The sequence below is a fragment of the Myotis daubentonii genome, chromosome 1, assembly GCF_963259705.1.
Source record: "Myotis daubentonii chromosome 1, mMyoDau2.1, whole genome shotgun sequence".
Taxonomy (NCBI): Eukaryota; Metazoa; Chordata; class Mammalia; order Chiroptera; family Vespertilionidae; genus Myotis; species Myotis daubentonii.
Window position 1 is genome coordinate 205,917,840 of NC_081840.1, and position 17,575 is coordinate 205,935,414.

Genomic DNA, 17,575 nt, shown 5'->3' on the forward strand with positions numbered 1-17,575 from the left:
TTCATCAGCCTCCTTTTGTTCATTGCCCTCATTATCTGATTTAGGTTACAGGTTTGTAATGGTAGTGACTTTCCTGGAAATATCTGGAACGCTCTTATTCCTCTCCCCGCCCCCCCCCCCCGCCCCCTCTGCCTTTTGTGGCTCTGAGTGGGCCCAGCCAGCAACTTTTCCCTCCTATAACCAAACAGCAGAGAGCTGCTGGAGAAAGTCACACAATAGAACAGATCATTTCTACTAAAAATCCATGGGCACCAGTCTTAAACAGACATTCACCACTGCTTGAGGATTCTCCTGTGCTTCTGTGGGAAGCTCTTCTAATCTTCACAATATTATAACTTTTTTTTAACCTCCAGTTACCTTCCCTATTCCTTACCTCAGTCTCAGCAAATGTTTTTGCTTCTTTCTTTACAGAAAAAAATGGAAGCCGCTACATTCATTCATCTTCCTGCCCATTCATCTTCCTGCTGCCAACCTACAGATCTATGCACAGCTGAGTCCATCTTATCTGCCTTCCCTTATGTTACTATAACAGAGGAACGCTTTTTTTTTTTTTTTCTCTGTCCTAGGATGCGTCTCTGCTCTATGCTCTGGGTCCCATCACTTCTCTCTTATTAGAAACATTACAAGCATGCTTCCTATTTTTGTGTTTTGGCATTCAGCCTCTCTCTGAATTGCATCCGTCCAGTTAGCTTCCCAGCTTGCCAGAGTCCTTTCCACTAGAAGAACAATGAAATGTCCCCAAAGTTATTCCTTTTCTTTGTCCAACTACCCCCTACACAGCCGAAGTTTTTGAGGGTATTCCTTATCTCTATCCAATGATCTCTGTGCACAACTGAACTTATTGAAAGAATGGTCTGTAGTTTGATGTCCCTATTTCCTTGTTTTCGCTTTATGCTTACATCTCAGCATACTCCAATGTGGCTTTTGGTCCTCAGCACATCTTTAAAACAGCCTTTTCACAGGACTCCAGTGTTTCCTGTCTGTGCATTAAAACCAGCAGCTATCTTTATTTCCTCATTTGTTTCTACCTCATATCAGCATTTGCCGTGTTGACTATTCTAATAGTCTTGAAACACACATTTTTTGGCTTCTGTGCATGTGGCTCTTCAGCTTGTGCCTAACTAGAGGACAGAATCTAATGTGTGATTCTCTATCCGAGGCTATACAAGAGCACGGACCAGTGTCAGATCAGAAGGAAGAGGAGATTTTTCTATTCATCCGTTCATAAGGGACACTTTCAGGGTTCTTAATTTTATGACACAACAGTATACTTATCTCTTTGGCTCTTCCTTTTGTTTCCTTTGTGGGTTTATCATTCTCTGACTAGCATTTAGATATTAGAGTTACTTGATTTGTTCTATCTCACAGCTCACCATTCCCATGTTACTCAAAGTTCACTGTCACTGATCACTTTCTTACATGTCAATAGCTCCCAAATTTAGGTCCATACCATATACTTCTCCTTTGAGGACATACCTACCCAACTCTTATTTGAAATTTTTGTGTGAATATTATGTCCAAGTTAATAAGTGCAAAATTCATAATTTTCTTCCTTCTTTTCCCCCACTCCGACCACCACCTATTTCTATTTTAATATTGTCTCCTTTAGTAAATGGTCATCTTATCACATTCTGATACACAGACCAGAGACTGAGTAATCTTCCTTGATGCATCCTTTTACTTGTTTCTTTTAGAATTGAAAGGAATTGTAGGCATTTGCTCATTTAGAAGTATTTAATCTGAGCGAAACCTCTGACATTTCATTCCCAGATTTCTGTACATAATCTCTGAGCAGTTTTAGGAGAAAAGAAGGTCCCTAGTATTTATTAGATTCTCAAAGGGGTCTATAATCCATATATACTTATATGTACATATATACATATATATACTATATATTCAGTGTTCATAGCTCAGTGGGATTAAAAAAGCTCATATTTCTTCATCATTGTTGACTCAAGTAAACAATAATCTCATGGTACATTTATTTCTTACTTTTTTCCCTGGCTACCTTTCTAGTCTCTATTTGTCTTTAGAATCCTGGCTTTACCTTTAGAGAGAGATGAAGTTCACTGTCTCTTGTGGACCACTCTCTGGACCAAGAACTTTCTTTCCAGCTTAAATTAACAGAGGAATTGGGTCACATTTTATTGAGCAGGCAGGCTTGTAGATAGTCTCTGGAAACACAGCTGTGTCAGTTAATGAACTGCAAAGAAGCTCTTATTTCACTGATGTCTTGACAATTCACAGGATAATGAACAGCAGGGCTGTTACTAATGGAATATTTTGTGTTCTGGGTGTTATGATTGCTTACTTCAAAAATTGCTAAAGAACAGGAAAGTATGTACTCTGCTCTGTGTAATGGGTGCTCACTGAAGACACAATATAAGGGTGTCAACTTTACTAATTTGGGTCTGGGGTTCTCAGCTTTAGTACTGTTGACATTTTGGGTCCAATAATGCTTTGTTATGGGGGTTGAGCTGTGTAAGATGTTTAGTACTATTTCTGGCATTTACCCAATAGATACTAGTAGCACACTCATCTTGTCCCCTTTTCCCAGTAGTGACAACCAAAAATGTCTCCTGATATTGCCATATGTCTGGGGTGGTGGTGACAAAATTGCCCTCGTTGAGAGCCACTGACTTAGATCAGTGTTAAAATTTATGCTGGAAACTGAAGCAGCCAGATTCATGGTTAGTAAAATAGAGTTGTGGTAGGGTCAATCTCTTTCTTAGCCCAAAAGAACAGCAGAAACAACAGCCGTTACTCCCACCTTTGGGCTGAGGGGATGGAAAGGAATGTTTGCTGGATAGAAACCAAGTGCCTGGTGCTATCCTAGGCCCTGGATGTTATTTCTTTTACTCCTCCTAATAGCCCCATGAGGAGAACATTGTGGCTCTCATTCTGCTACCATGAGCACTGAGACAGGGTGATGAAGCTACCTCCTCAGGGTCAATCATCTGATAGGTAGTGTGGTTGGGAAGAAACCTAGCCAGACCCACCTCTAAACCCAATTATTTTCTGCCTCATTCCACTGTGCCCTTAAAACATCTTTCTTTGTAAGTTTCATTCTTTCTGTCAATGATAACATGGTTCTAAGCATTCAATAATCTGTTTTAATTTTTATATATTAATAAAATTATTAGCTCTACTTTAAATGTGATATGGTTTTCTGTTTTAAATGAACACAATAATAATTGTGATGGAGATCCTTTAAAAATATATCGACGCTCAAAGGAATTCTAATATAGTAGATTCTTTCTTGGCTATGGGGTTGGCTCTTCCCCCACTCCTATATACCCAAATTGAAAATCACACTAATACAGGTATCTCAAAGATATTCACTCCAATAGTTGGTAATGGAGAAAAAAATCTCATATTACAAACACCTCAATTCCTAAATATTAAGACCTTCTTTCTAATAACAAAGTTTGATAGGTTTAAATTCAGTATTTTTCATTGTTCCCTTGGAGAGAGGGACCTTATCAGGAACCAAATAGCTAGTAAGCAGGTAGGAAAACTAAGGATGGGTAAAACTCTAAGTTAAAGATATAAATGTGAAGCGTGGCTGCCGTCACTGAGTGGTTGAGCATCTATCTATGAACCAGAAGGTCATGGTTTTATTTCCCATCAGGGCACATGTCCAAGTTGTGGGCTCAATCCCCGGTGTGGGGTGTGCAGGAGGCAGCCGATCCATGATTCTCTCATCATCATCATCTCTCTCTCTCTCTCTCTCTCTCTCTCTCCTTGCTCTCTGAAATCAATAAAAATATATTTTAAAAAAGATACGAATGCCAAGTGCCGGGAGCCGGTCCATCCTTGCTGTTTCAAGGGACCTGGGATATATGGCATACTTTTCTTAATATGTTTGCTCACCTTCTTGGCGCTGTGTTTTAACCAAAGTCACCTCTCCGAGAAAGGTTGAATCCCCAGGTAGGGATTTTCCCCTGAAGTTAGGGAGGGAATAAAACCCCTCAACTAAGTGCCAGGCGGGTAATTAATCCCTTTAACTACGAACAATCATGCTTAAACTACATAATCTTTTCTCCCTGGAATGGAGATAAGAAACGCCCTAACCTTTGTAATAGAGATTGATAGGATTGAATCAACTGGTATAAATACAGTTGTAACAAGACAGAAAGACTCAGAACTCAGGAGACAGAATTCAGAAGACAGAACCTACACGGAGCCTAGAGACAGAAGAACTTCGCTGGCGAGAGCATGCCAGAGGATCCTGGACCGGGACTGGCCTCGGAGCCTAGAGACAGAGCCTAGCGGGAGAACATGGCAAGGGATCCTGGACTGAACCTGACTACAGAGATTGGCAGGAGAACCTGACTGGAACCTGGACACTGAACCTGACTGGAGAGCCTGGACAGAACCTGGCTGGAGAACCTAGCGAGGGAACATGGCTACAGAACCTCGCTGGAGATCCGAAGCAGAACCTCTCTGGAGATCCAGACCAAAACTTGGCTGGAGATCCTGGCTGGAGATCCTGGCTAGGCTGCTGATCAACTGAACACTGTCTCCGTGTCATTCCTTCTTCGCCGACTCCGTCCACACCTTTGGGGACCCCTGGACCTGCTGGGGTTGGACCCCAGCATATGGCGCCCGAACAGGGACCCCTAGGTAAGCGCCCTGCACTCGGGACGGATCGGACTCCACCGTAAGAAGAGGGTGGATAGTCTTCGCCGACTCCGTCCACACCTTTGGGAACCCCTGGAACAGGATTCCCTTAGGTAAGCCCCCCCCATTGAGAACCCCACACTCGGGACGGATAGGACTCCACCAGGGTGCTACAGACCCCCCAATAGAGGATAAGTAGGGTAAGAAGGTGGATAGTACAGAACTTAGATTGACAAGATGTGCCATACTGAGTCCAAAGAAAGAAGACTCTGTATTGATCTTTAGATTAAGAAGATGTGCCATACTGAGCCTAAAGAAAAAAGACTCCGTATTGATCTTTTAACATATATGCTTGTTAGCAGAGGAATTAAGGTTACTCCCAGTCAGACAGAACATTTTATACAAGAAATACGTCCATGCTTTTCTGAGGAAGGAAAGGTGCTGGAAAGGTAAATGTAGAGGCATGGGAGAAGGTAGGCCCAAGGAGCCTTATCCTTAACCCCACTGCAGCCTTTCCACCCCGGGAAAGTGCAGGATTGGCAAGCTCTCCCTGGGGTGATAGATCAGGACTCAGGTAATAGCAGAAAGCGCCAATCCTACTCTTAAAATGGATACAAGAGAGTGTTTCAGGTTTTTCTTTTTAATGCTTGCTTTTAAAAAATAAAAAAGGGGGAATTTGCCGGGAGCCGGTCCATCCTTGCTGTTTCAAGGGACCTGGGATATATGGCATACTTTTCTTAATATGTTTGCTCACCTTCTTGGCGCTGTGTTTTAACCAAAGTCACCTCTCCGAGAAAGGTTGAATCCCCAGGTAGGGATTTTCCCCTGAAGTTAGGGAGGGAATAAAACCCCTCAACTAAGTGCCAGGCGGGTAATTAATCCCTTTAACTACGAACAATCATGCTTAAACTACATAATCTTTTCTCCCTGGAATGGAGATAAGAAACGCCCTAACCTTTGTAATAGAGATTGATAGGATTGAATCAACTGGTATAAATACAGTTGTAACAAGACAGAAAGACTCAGAACTCAGGAGACAGAATTCAGAAGACAGAACCTACACGGAGCCTAGAGACAGAAGAACTTCGCTGGCGAGAGCATGCCAGAGGATCCTGGACCGGGACTGGCCTCGGAGCCTAGAGACAGAGCCTAGCGGGAGAACATGGCAAGGGATCCTGGACTGAACCTGACTACAGAGATTGGCAGGAGAACCTGACTGGAACCTGGACACTGAACCTGACTGGAGAGCCTGGACAGAACCTGGCTGGAGAACCTAGCGAGGGAACATGGCTACAGAACCTCGCTGGAGATCCGAAGCAGAACCTCTCTGGAGATCCAGACCAAAACTTGGCTGGAGATCCTGGCTGGAGATCCTGGCTAGGCTGCTGATCAACTGAACACTGTCTCCGTGTCATTCCTTCTTCGCCGACTCCGTCCACACCTTTGGGGACCCCTGGACCTGCTGGGGTTGGACCCCAGCAGCCAAGTCTGAGATTTCTGCTTCATTGCTAAAGAATGCAGTGTATTACATTATGCATAGACATTTAGAAAGACATTGCTAAGTAATAAAAATAAGAATGAATGGCATATATTTTAGGCATAATTAATTCCCATGCTGATATCACAGAATTGCTGTTAAGCACAGAATAATTTAAATAAAGGGGAAAAAAGGAGATCCATAGTTAAAATTGGAAACCAAGCATTGTTATGAACAGGCCATTGTCACTTTTTTTCCTATAAGAATTCTGGGCTTTCTCCCAGTAGTTGCTACATCAAACACTGAAACATCTGAAACAGATTTCCAAGGATTTTATGTATCACAAAAGGTAGGTAAGGTATGGAGGTATGCAATACCCCTGTCATGCATATGTTGTGACTGAAATTTGTGACTCTATTTGGATGGGTGCTCTTAGAGCCTACATTTCAGAAATGTATGCCATTCCTTAGAAGAAAATATATGCTACACGTCACTCTCAGTAACTATCATAAAACCAGAGGGTTTGAAGAAACATTTCAGGAAAATTCATTTATGCTATCTCAATTTTCTGAATTAAGCAAAACATAATAAAATGACCAAAAAAGCCCACAACAATTTAAAGAACACCTCCACAAAGAGATTCCACAAGTCTCTTGCCTTTCTGTTGGCAATTTATTACCTTCTTCCAAAAAGCAGCTTAGTATCTGTCTCTGGATGAGGGTCATTCTAGGAACTGAAGACCACTACCCCTATTTTAAGTATTCAATTGTAATTCCTTTAGAACAGTGGTTCTCAACCTTCTGGCCCTTTAAACACAGTTCCTCATGTTGTAACCCAACCATAAAATTATTTTAATTGCTACTTCATAACTGTAATGTTGCTACTGTTATGAATTGTAATGTAAATATCTGATATTCAGGATGGTCTTAGGCAACCCCTGTGAAAGGGTCGTTAGACCTCCAGAGGGGTCGCGACCTACATGTTGAGAACTGTTGCTTTAGAACCATCATTTTCTGACTCTTCTGGTTAACTTCCTGACAGTCTTATAATCCTTCCCTGTGTCTCTTTAACATCTGAATTGCTCTGTTAGGAATTCTTATTTAATTTCATGAAAGAGACTTTGCCAGGATTTTCCTGAGCTTGTCTCTGAATGCCTGGGGAGATGCCTGGAAAAGGATACGAACTCACCTATATTTACAGTTCTCAGGGGCCTAATGCTTTCTTACCAGCACACAGTCTCCAGCAATTTACCAAACATATAGCCTAGGGCTGGAAAACCGTGACCTGTTGTGAAGTTTTTGTAAATGAACTTCTACGGGGACACATCCATGCTCATTCATTTCCCTATTAGCTATCTCCATTTTTAATACAGCTGAGTAGTTATGACCCATTGTTTGTGGTCTCCAAAGCTAAAAATATTTACTATCTGGCCCTACGAAAAAAATCTTTGCTGACCGTTGATCTCTTCTTACCAGTGCCTGGATTTATTTTGGCTAATTAAAATTAAATCACTGCTGCCGGTGCACTCAGTGGTTAGAGTGTTGGCCTCTGCACTGAAGGTATTGGGTTCGATTCCAGTCAAGGGCATGTACCTGGCTTGCCATTTGGTGGGGCACATGTGGGAGGCAACCAATCCATGTGTCTCTCTAGCATTGATGTTTCTCTCTCTCCTCCTCCTTCCTCCTCTCTCCCTCCTTCTCTCCCTCTCCCTCCTTCTCTTCCTCCCACTATCCCTAAAAAAATCAGTGGAACAAAAACTTAAATCACTGCTCACCTCTTGTCTCTTCCTGCAAGCACCTAACTCTCAGCTGGCTGCCCTGTGGCCTTAGCTCTCCAGTAAGTTCAGGTTGTCAACCTGCAGTTTGTTCATTGCTGAAGACTGAACATTTATGTCTCATCTAAATTCATGTGGGAAAGCCTAATGCCCAGTGTATGTAGGGTATCGGGAGGTGATTAGGTCATGAAGGTAGAGCCCACTGGCAAGGGATGAGTGTCTTATAAAAGGGCCCCAGGGGGCTCCCTCACCCCTTCTGCCAAGTGAATACACAGTGAAAAGAGGGCTGTCTGTGATCCCACAGGAAGCGGGATCTCACTGACACTGAATCTGCCAGCACCTTGATCTTGGATTCTCAGCCTCCAGAACTGTGAGAGAGAGATGTTTGTTGTGTATAAGCCATCCAGCCAGTGGTATTCTGTGATAGCAGCCCAAACGAACTAAGCCACCCATCATTTGTTGTTTCACGTTTGAGGAAGGTCTTTCAATTTTCTACATCCCCAAGTGATACCCCCAAGTCTCCATAATTCCTCCCCTTCCCCCCTCTTATAATTTGTCGGTTAAAGAATCCGTGTAATTTGATAGATTGTCCCACAGAATTGTTCTCCTTTTTTTTTTTTCGGCATTCTCATTTCTTCCTCCCTTTTGTCTCTCTCCGGCTGTATTTTGGTTCCACCTCCAGCAGTTTTTCCTCTGTGTGGAGTCCTGTTCAGAAAGGCAGCTTGGAAGGTTTTTTTAGAAGTCACATGGAGATACATAGTATTTGTTTTTGCCATTTTGCAGATGAGGAGACCAGGGCTTGAAGAAGTTAAGTATGGCCCCGGCCCCCGTGAACCAATTGGTTAAGCATCATCCCATGCACCAAAAGCTCACCTGTTCAATTACACCTGAGCGCACATTGGGCCCTGGGTTGTGGACTTGAGGCAGCCAATTGATCAATGTTTCTCTCTCTCTCCCTCTCCTTTCCTCTCTCTATAAAATCAACCAGAACATATTTAAAAAAAAAGAAGTTAAGTATTATTTGCTCAAGGTAATATGCTAATGATTGGGAAGGTGGCATTCTAACAAAAGCATGTAGATTCTACAGAATATGCATGCCTGATCACTGCAATACACTTGTTCAGCAAAGCCTTCTTTTGTCTTTCCTTCCTTCTGCATTTTCTCACCCACTGCTTTAATCCTCTCTCAGAACTTCTAAAAGCACAGACTGTCCTCGGGTTACGTCAGACTCTACGTACATCATTTTGCGGTGATGTCGCCATCTCTCATTTATTTATTAAAAAAAAAAAAAAAGTTCCGTCATTTTGACGTCTGTACGTATGTGCTTTATGTTTTTTGTTATTTATTTACCACAAGTAAAGGTCAAGAATTGTTATCTTTCTTTTAAACTTTTTACTGTCTCACTTCATGACTGCTGTGTCTGTGCTCCATGTGAGTGACGCAGGTGCTTATGTAGGTGGGTTCCGACTTACGGCGAAAATCGCATTACGTCGTGCCAGAACGGATCTCCGACGTAACCGAGGACCTACTGTAACCTCCCGATCCATTGCAGCTTCCTCCATGCCCGCTGACATCGATCTGACCCATTGCTTCACCGATAGAATGCAAAACAAAATCTCTAAAACCTCTGTGATAAGTTCTAACTGGTCAGAAAAGTGTGTGACTGGACAGTATTCTAGCTCCCATTTTATTGCCACAGAAGAAAGTTCAACTACTCCACCTCTGATGCTCGCTTATCTTTTTTGTTTTTTGCCCTGTTTTTTGTGACTGCCCATTAGAAATGATTTGTTCCAGCCACATCCATCTATTCACTTTCGGTGGCGTTGCCCTTTCGTTTCACCCTCGTTTTGGCTCATGCCGCCGTCTCTCCGTATAATGTCCTCCCTTCTCATTGCCATTTTTTAAAGCGAGATACCTCGGTGGCCTGATGTGTGAGGCCTTCCCTAGCTTCCTCCGGCGCTGTGTTAGAATTTATGGCTCCTTAACGGGCCTCACACAGGCATTAGAAGAGATCTGTATCACAGCATCCATCCGAGTGTGCTTAGGTGAGTTTTTTGTGCATCTGTCTGCTCTGCTAGACTCCGAGGAATGGGCCAATGTATTATTCATCTCTGTCATCCCAGAGCCTCCACATTACTTGGAACAAAGTACTCCAACCAGTTGTGTTAGATGAACCCAATTAGTATGAGAAAGTTTATGTTGCTGTTATAAGACAAGTTTTAGCTTCTTGGTTTGAAAACAAATACTTAACAATTGCATACTTATTGTGTCTTTCTGTTATTACTTATCTAGTAACATATATTCAAAACCATGCTTATATAAGCATGGATAAACAGACAGACAGCATTTTATTTTTTGATATTTGCCCCCAAATTAACCTTCTATCTTGCATGACAGTCCTCTGAGAATTATCTGCATGTGAATAATATTTCTTCATGTTGCTCATCATGCCCAGCAAAATTAAATATTTTAATTAACATCCGTAATCAGCTTTTCCTGTTCTCGGGTTTAGTGGTTTATACTCATTTAAACAGATTGAATTTTAGAAATAAACTAAACACTGCTTTTATAAAGCCAAATGCAGATTGATTTTATTTTCAACAGCCTCAAATACTTCATCGGCTTACATTTCCATCATTCATTTATTCATTCACTCATTTAATAAATCACGTATTGAAAGCTAATAGTTGTCATTTCTAGATAGGTCTAGAATTTCCCCAAGTCAGGGGTGATGGACCTTGTTGGAAAAGATTGTGCTTTAATTTTTTAAAATCGTAATGAGACAGATTAGCCAAAGCACACATATGCATAGCCCATGGACACAGACACTAGAATAGTGAAGGCCAGGGGCAGGGCAGGTAGGGCTGGGTGGAGGTGTGCAAAAGGAAAAAAATGGGGGATATCTGTAATAGTGTCTACAATAAAAAATAAATCACAATGAGATAGACATTTTAGGACATTAAGAAACATAGACTATACAACATGGTTTTACTATTTATTTTTCTGGTCAAATACAATCTTAATATTCAGAAGTTAATTGAACTATCCCTGGTTCTCCAAGGTCAAATTATTCAGTTGTCCCAGTGGGTTTAGGCTCCAAGTTATTATTCTCTTAATGACGGGCATTGACAAGTGAGGATGTCTTACCTTACAATACGTACCTTAACTGCTTTACCAGCTAAGATGCTCCTATTTCAAGGGGATGGTCTTTGGGCTCCTTTTTAGGGCAGAACCTACTGGTCTTTGGATGACATTCATACATAATTTTCTTACTTCAATTGTGACATTTCACAGATAAAATTATCTCTATTTTAATAGAAATAGAAGAGCAAACAATTTCTAGGAAATCAGAGGATATTTGAGGATCTTCCTTATTGCAACATGCAGTTCCTACTTTTGGAAAAGACACAGACTTTAGGGCAGCGTGGTCAGGAGAGTGGGTACAATATACAGCACACAGTGTGCTAATGTCACCAGCTTCCCATAGTAAGGGAGACTTATTGTGTTTCTCAGGCCTCATGGAGGAGATTCTCCTCAAGGATCTGCCACAGACAGAGATACAAACCCAAATAATGCATGGTTTTCCCCAGGTAGTGGATAATCTCATCAGTAAAACATATGGGTGGTGTGAGGTGGAGAGGGTCAATGGGAACAAACAAACGGTACATCTGTAATACTTTCAACAATAAAGAAAAAAAACTAAAAAAATAAAGAGTAGTGGGTATTTCAAAAAACAAACAAACAAACAAAACAGTGTGGCAAGATCTTCTGAATCAGTGTGTTACTAGAAGAGATATTATGTAATTTAAAATGATTTTGAAAGCTAATTTTTTTTAAAACACAATTTGTAGATTAAGTATTCTCCTAGAGAGTAAAAGTTTTGAGTTAAAATTTGGACATAATTTTTAGCAAGCTTTGTTTTCTAATTTCTGTGGGATATAGAATTTAAATTATGATAATTACTAGTAGGTTAGCAAACCCCAATAAGACACCATTCAAGAATTTTAAAATAATCCATCTTTTCAGGGCCATTTGCTGTTCAGAGCTTGGGGCTTTGAAGTCAACACACACAGGGATTCAACTTCTGACTTCTTATTAATTGTACTAGAGGCCCGGTGCACCACATTTGTGCACTGGGTGGGGGATCCCCTTCAGCTTGGCCTGCACTCGTTAGCAGTCCAGGAGCCCTCAGGGGATGTCTGACTGATGGCTTAGGTCCCCTGCACTCGCCAGCCATCAGCCCAGCTTGTGGCTGAGCAGCACTCTGTGGGAGCACACTGACCACCAGGGGGCAGCTCCTGTGTTGAGCGTATGCCCCTTGGTGGTCAGTGCATGTCATAGGGACTGGTCATTCCCCCATTCGGTCAATTTGCATATTACCCTTTTATTATATAGGATAACTTTGGAGAGATAGTATCATTTCATCTCTGTGTGATGCCTCAGAAATTATTTTGAGGATTAAAAAAGATTATGATTTATAGTATAGTGCCTGGTACATAGCAAGCCTTCAAAATATCTATCTTTATGTTACTACAATAATGCTCCTGAATTAGTTTTAAAATATTTCGAATAACTCGTCGTGTGTCTAGTCAAGACAGTGTCAAAATAAAAGAGTGAGATAAACATGTTGTAAAGGATTCATGGCAAGGCACCCAGACTTTAGGAAGAGTTGCTGTGGCTATAATCCTCAGCCATGAGAGGCAGACCCTCTGATTTATCGGGATGCATCTTTGTAAATAGACTTGGGATTATCAGGAGGTGCTTTCTCCTTTTGGCTCATTTTTATAATACAGTTCACTCCCCAGAGCACTTTCTTCCTGTTTTATATCCTAAAAGCCAATTTGGTCACTAGACATTTTCGTTGTGAGCACAGAAGCTGATCCAAGGGAATTGCATTTTTTTGTGCGCTTTTTATCTAAGCTGCTTAAAAACAACGCGATCTCCTGACCAGTATACCTAGTGTACTGTTTCTTCTAATCAATCTTTCGCTTTTCTTCAGTGTTCTTCTTCAGTACTCTATGAAGTCCCACCAAGTCAGTTTCCTAGTGCTGCTCTAACAAACGACCACAGACTTAGTGGCTTACAACAACATACATCTTGCAGTTCTGGGGGTCAGAAGTCTGAAGTGGGTTTCAGTGGGTAAAATCCAGGTGTGGGCAGGGCTGTGTTCCTGGAGGCGCCAGGGCACAATCTGTTTCTTGCCTTTTCTGGCATTGACTGTATTCTTTGGATCCTGGTCCTCTTCCATCTTCCAAGCCAGACAAGTGACACTGCACACCAATCTCTCCGTCTCCCCCTCTGCCTCTGCCTCTCTGTCTCCCTGAGTCTCCTGACTCTTTCACTTATAATGACCCCATGATTACATTGGGCTCATCTGGAAAATGCTTGGGCATTTCCCCCATTTCAAGATCCTTAACTTAATCGCATTTGCAAAATCTCTTTTGCCATGAAAGGTAACATATTCACATGTTCTGGGGGTTTGTGGGTGAACACTTTTTCTGAGGGGGTGGTGGGGGGGGCTATATTCTGCTTACATCCACCGCTGAGATCAAACATTTCAAACCGGCCCACAACCAACATTTTTGCGGCCCAGCCAATATAATGGTATGTAAGAAACGTTTTAATAAAAATTTCATAACTTAGTTTTTACAATATCCTGTTATACATAATTATTAATAATAACAAACTACAAAGTTCGCTAATGACTGATTACTGTAATCGTGTGACATTCACTTTTCTTACACGCCGCCATTTCCCTTACATACCGCTGGTGCACCATTTCTCTCCACTAACATTATCATCGAATATTTTAGCAGCCAATTGCCATGACATTAGTCTTGGACTGACTTGTTTGGTGTGTGAAACAGGAAATATTTCGCTTTTGGAGAACAAGAAAAATAGGTTTATTTGCGTTATGCTTATTCATTTGTGGTCATTCACTGTCATTTGTGGTCATTCAATGTTCAAGAAAAAATATTAATTTTTATTAAAATGTTCTATTACTTTATGTTAACGATGACTCATTTATTTCAGCCTTTTGTATTCAGCATGTCTCTATCAAAATAAACCTGTGTTTCTAAGAAAAGTGAAACTTTGGTTTATTTGTGGCCTCCATGAACTTAAACCTTGTTTATTTGGCCCATGTTAGCCTTTGAGTTTGACATGCTTGGCTTAGATAGTCTTTCTGTGGTATGGTAATACTCTTGGTTGCATAATGACACCTTTCACATTTAACAATGATGCAATTCTCTTTTCAGACTGCTCTTTAAGTATATTGATTTGGGAAAAATCTAGTTCTTTAGGCAGGTTAACAGCTCATCTTATCCCTTCTGTGTTAAATTTACTAGTTCAACTCTTAAAGGCTAATGTTTTATTCAAGTTCAAATACTTATTTTACTGACTAACTAGAAATCACAAGGATGTAGGCAATATATTTTAGAAGTTTCCAGCTATAGAAGTGAGTTTTATCTTTTAAAATTGAAAGTTTCAACCACCTGGGAAATTTACTTCTGGGGAACTGCTCATTTTCTAAGGATGTCAATTCAGTTAGACGTTACTGTACCTTACTTAGGAATAACATATTTTAACAAGTACTTTAATCTGTCTTCTCATTTAGATGTACTCATGCTTTGCATGGTCAGCTTAGGAAAATTATGCAATGAATTATTTTGAATGCCTTTCATATGTGGATGCAATATATTTTAATTGACTTGATGTGATATAATAGGTAGTTTATTATAGAATTTACTGTATTAAACAGCAAACTATAAAGACAGAGTAAGCATCTTTTACCTGGGAGTGATAGTAGGCATACACTATCAAGTCATTTTATAGATCCTGAACTAGTGCATAAATTTCATTAGCAGGGAAGTATGATCATGACAAGGTGAAGATGACTAAGAGAAAAGGCTCAGAATAAAGAAAAATATATTTTTGTGTTTTGGACCAGTCCTTTGAAGAAACAGAAATGGTCTACATTGAATGTCAAGTGAATAGCTTTATATTGCATTAAATAATTGAAGTAATTGACAATTTGGCTAGAAAAAATTATAGCATTAATTTTAGATTGCATTTTGAGTGTCATTGTATGTAGTAAGTGCTTTTCTTTCCCATTCCATTATCTACTTGGAGGCCACTCTGTCTGATTAAATACTCTTAAAATTTGTAGTCTTAGGCCAAGCTCTGCCCACCAATATTATCAAAGAAAAGAAAATCTTCTAAGAATCCCTTTCACAGAAGGCTGACTTTTAAAGATGTATGGCTCTGTGCTGTCTTCTTATAAATGTATTGCTTTTAGAAGTTATACTAACTCTCTTGAGCCATTAAGCTAATGCATAGTATCTTACGGAGACTGGGTTTGAGATATTATAACTTGGGAATCTATTTATAATATCGATCCTTTCTTCACTAGACTAACACTTTGGCAGTGACTTTAGAGTGCTCTGAGATAACTCAAGGGGTAAACAAAATGTTGGTAGCTGGAGGTGGCTGGAGAGATAATTTTGGTAGTATGAAGTAGCTAATGTAGAAATATATTGTGATTGCTTCCTTTTAAGCTATGTATCTTAATTAATTGTCATAATAATATTTTAAAAAATATATTTTTATTGATTTTAGAGAGGAAGGGAGAGGGAGAGAGATAAAACATCAATGATGAAAGAGAATCATTGATTGGCTGCCCTTGTATGCCCACACTTGGTATCGAACCCGAAACACGGGCATGTGCCCTGACTGAGAATCAGATCATGACCTCCTGGTTCATAGGTAGATGCTCAATCACTGAGCCATGCTGGCCAGGCTGGCATAATAATCTTGTAAGGTAGGAGCTGGTAGTCCCATTTCCCAGTTGAGAAAACTGAGTTTTAAACAGATGTTAAATTCCTTACTCTGATATATTTTTAAAAAATGAAATTTATTGGAGTGACATTGGCTAATAAGATTATATATTTTCAAGTGTAGGATTCTATGACAAATCATCTGTATATTGCACTGTGAGCCCAAAGTCAAATCATCTTCCTTCACCATATATTTGATTCCCTTTTACTACTCACCGCACGCCCCTTCCCTCTTGTAAACACCATACTGTTGTCTGTATCTATGAGTTTTTGTTTGTTTTTCCTGTTTGTTCATTTTTCCTTTCAGTTTTATATTCCACCTATGAGTGAAATATGGTTCTTAACTAGATAAGTTTTTAAAATTAATATAAAAAGTAGGTATCTTCTCCATTGATCCCATGGATAACTGCTCTCAAGCCTCTTTCCAAATTATTCACTCCATCCAATTATTACACAGTGTTTTACTCTAAGTATTTTACAGTTTATTCCACATTCAAGGTATCAGAATTTTGTCTTTTTGTAACCTATACCAACTGGTTGTCTAGGGCTACTGGAGCAATGTACCACAAACTGGGGGGCTTCAAACAACAGAAACATATTCTTTCACAGTTCTGGAGAAGTGTCTGCAGGACCATGCTCCCTCTAGACTGCATGGAGCCTTTGTTGTTTCTTCCTGGTTTCCGATGGTGGCTGTCAATCCTTGTGTCCCTTGACCTGTAGCCACAGTACTCCAGTCTCTGCCTCTGCCATCACGTGTGTCTGTGAGTCTGCAGATGGCATTCTCCTTTCTGTACCTCTCTCTCCTCTTCTTAAAAGAACACCAGTCATAGCAGAATGAGGGCCTCCCCTACTACAGTATGACCTTAATTAATTACATTGGTAACAACCCTATTTCCAAATAAGGTCTGAAGGCCTGGGAGGATTTCAACATATCTTCTTTGGCAGACACAATTCAACCCATAACACCATGTGTACCGTATTTGGAAAAATATAGTGTTATCCTATAAATTGTGTATTTTGGCTTTATTTTTTCAGATTTTTATCAAAAAATGCCACAAATAATGATTGTATAGAAATAATCATTATATATATTTTTAAAATATATTTTATTGATTTTTCACAGAGAGGAAGGGAGAGAGATAGAAAGCTAGAAACATCGATGAGAGAGAAACATCGATCAGCTGCCTCAGCTGCCTCCTGCACATCTCCCACTGGGGATGTGCCCGCAACCCAGGTACATGCCCTTGACCGGAATCGAACCTGGGACCTTTCAGTCCGCAGGCCGACGGTCTATCCACTGAGCCAAACCTGTTTCGGCAATCATTATATTTTTTATAAATAAGTGTTTCTCCAAGTTTGTTTCAAGAAATACAAGTTTTTCAAGATACTCTAAGTAATATGGAGTGTTATAGATAATTGTGGTATATTCTGAACCATATTCTACTTATGTACCCTAGTGCCCCTTAAGTTTTTAAAGTCCCTGAGAAGTCCTATGTAAAATCAATTGAATCTAATCTTAAATTTCCTAAATATGTTTGATGTTGGAAACTCTTTATCATGTAACCATTTTTATTTTGCACAACTATCTTGGGAAATGCTGGATTAGAAGATCACAGCATTGATATTATTGTCCCTTTTCATTAAGAACATGGGCAGATTACTTTAACCTTTGTATGCTTCAGCTTTGTCAACTGTAAAGTGAAAGTAATAATTGTAGTTGTAGTATAAAAAATATTGAGACAATTGAATGAGAAGACCAGGCCAAGAGCAAGATGCAAACATGGCTTGATACATGTTTATTCTTATTTTGAATGGTATTATCATAGTCAAGATTTGTCACTAGGCATTAGTCCAGAGTCGGGATGC

The 17,575-nt window shown here is 40.2% G+C and overlaps 1 protein-coding gene across 2 annotated transcripts in view; it reads left to right on the forward strand.

The window, feature by feature from the left end:
- The window catches only part of KCTD8 (potassium channel tetramerization domain containing 8), a 223,115-nt gene that overhangs the window by 21,993 nt on the left and 183,547 nt on the right, over positions 1-17,575 (forward strand). Inside the window, exon 2 of one of the 2 annotated variants that reach the window (XM_059672233.1) lies at positions 412-1,734. The exons of the other annotated variant lie outside the window; for it this stretch is intronic. Coding sequence (XP_059528216.1) covers positions 412-494 — 83 coding nt within the window. The 3' untranslated portion in view covers positions 495-1,734. Of the gene's footprint in view, positions 1-411; positions 1,735-17,575 lie in introns of those variants that run through there. 2 annotated transcript variants of the gene reach the window in all.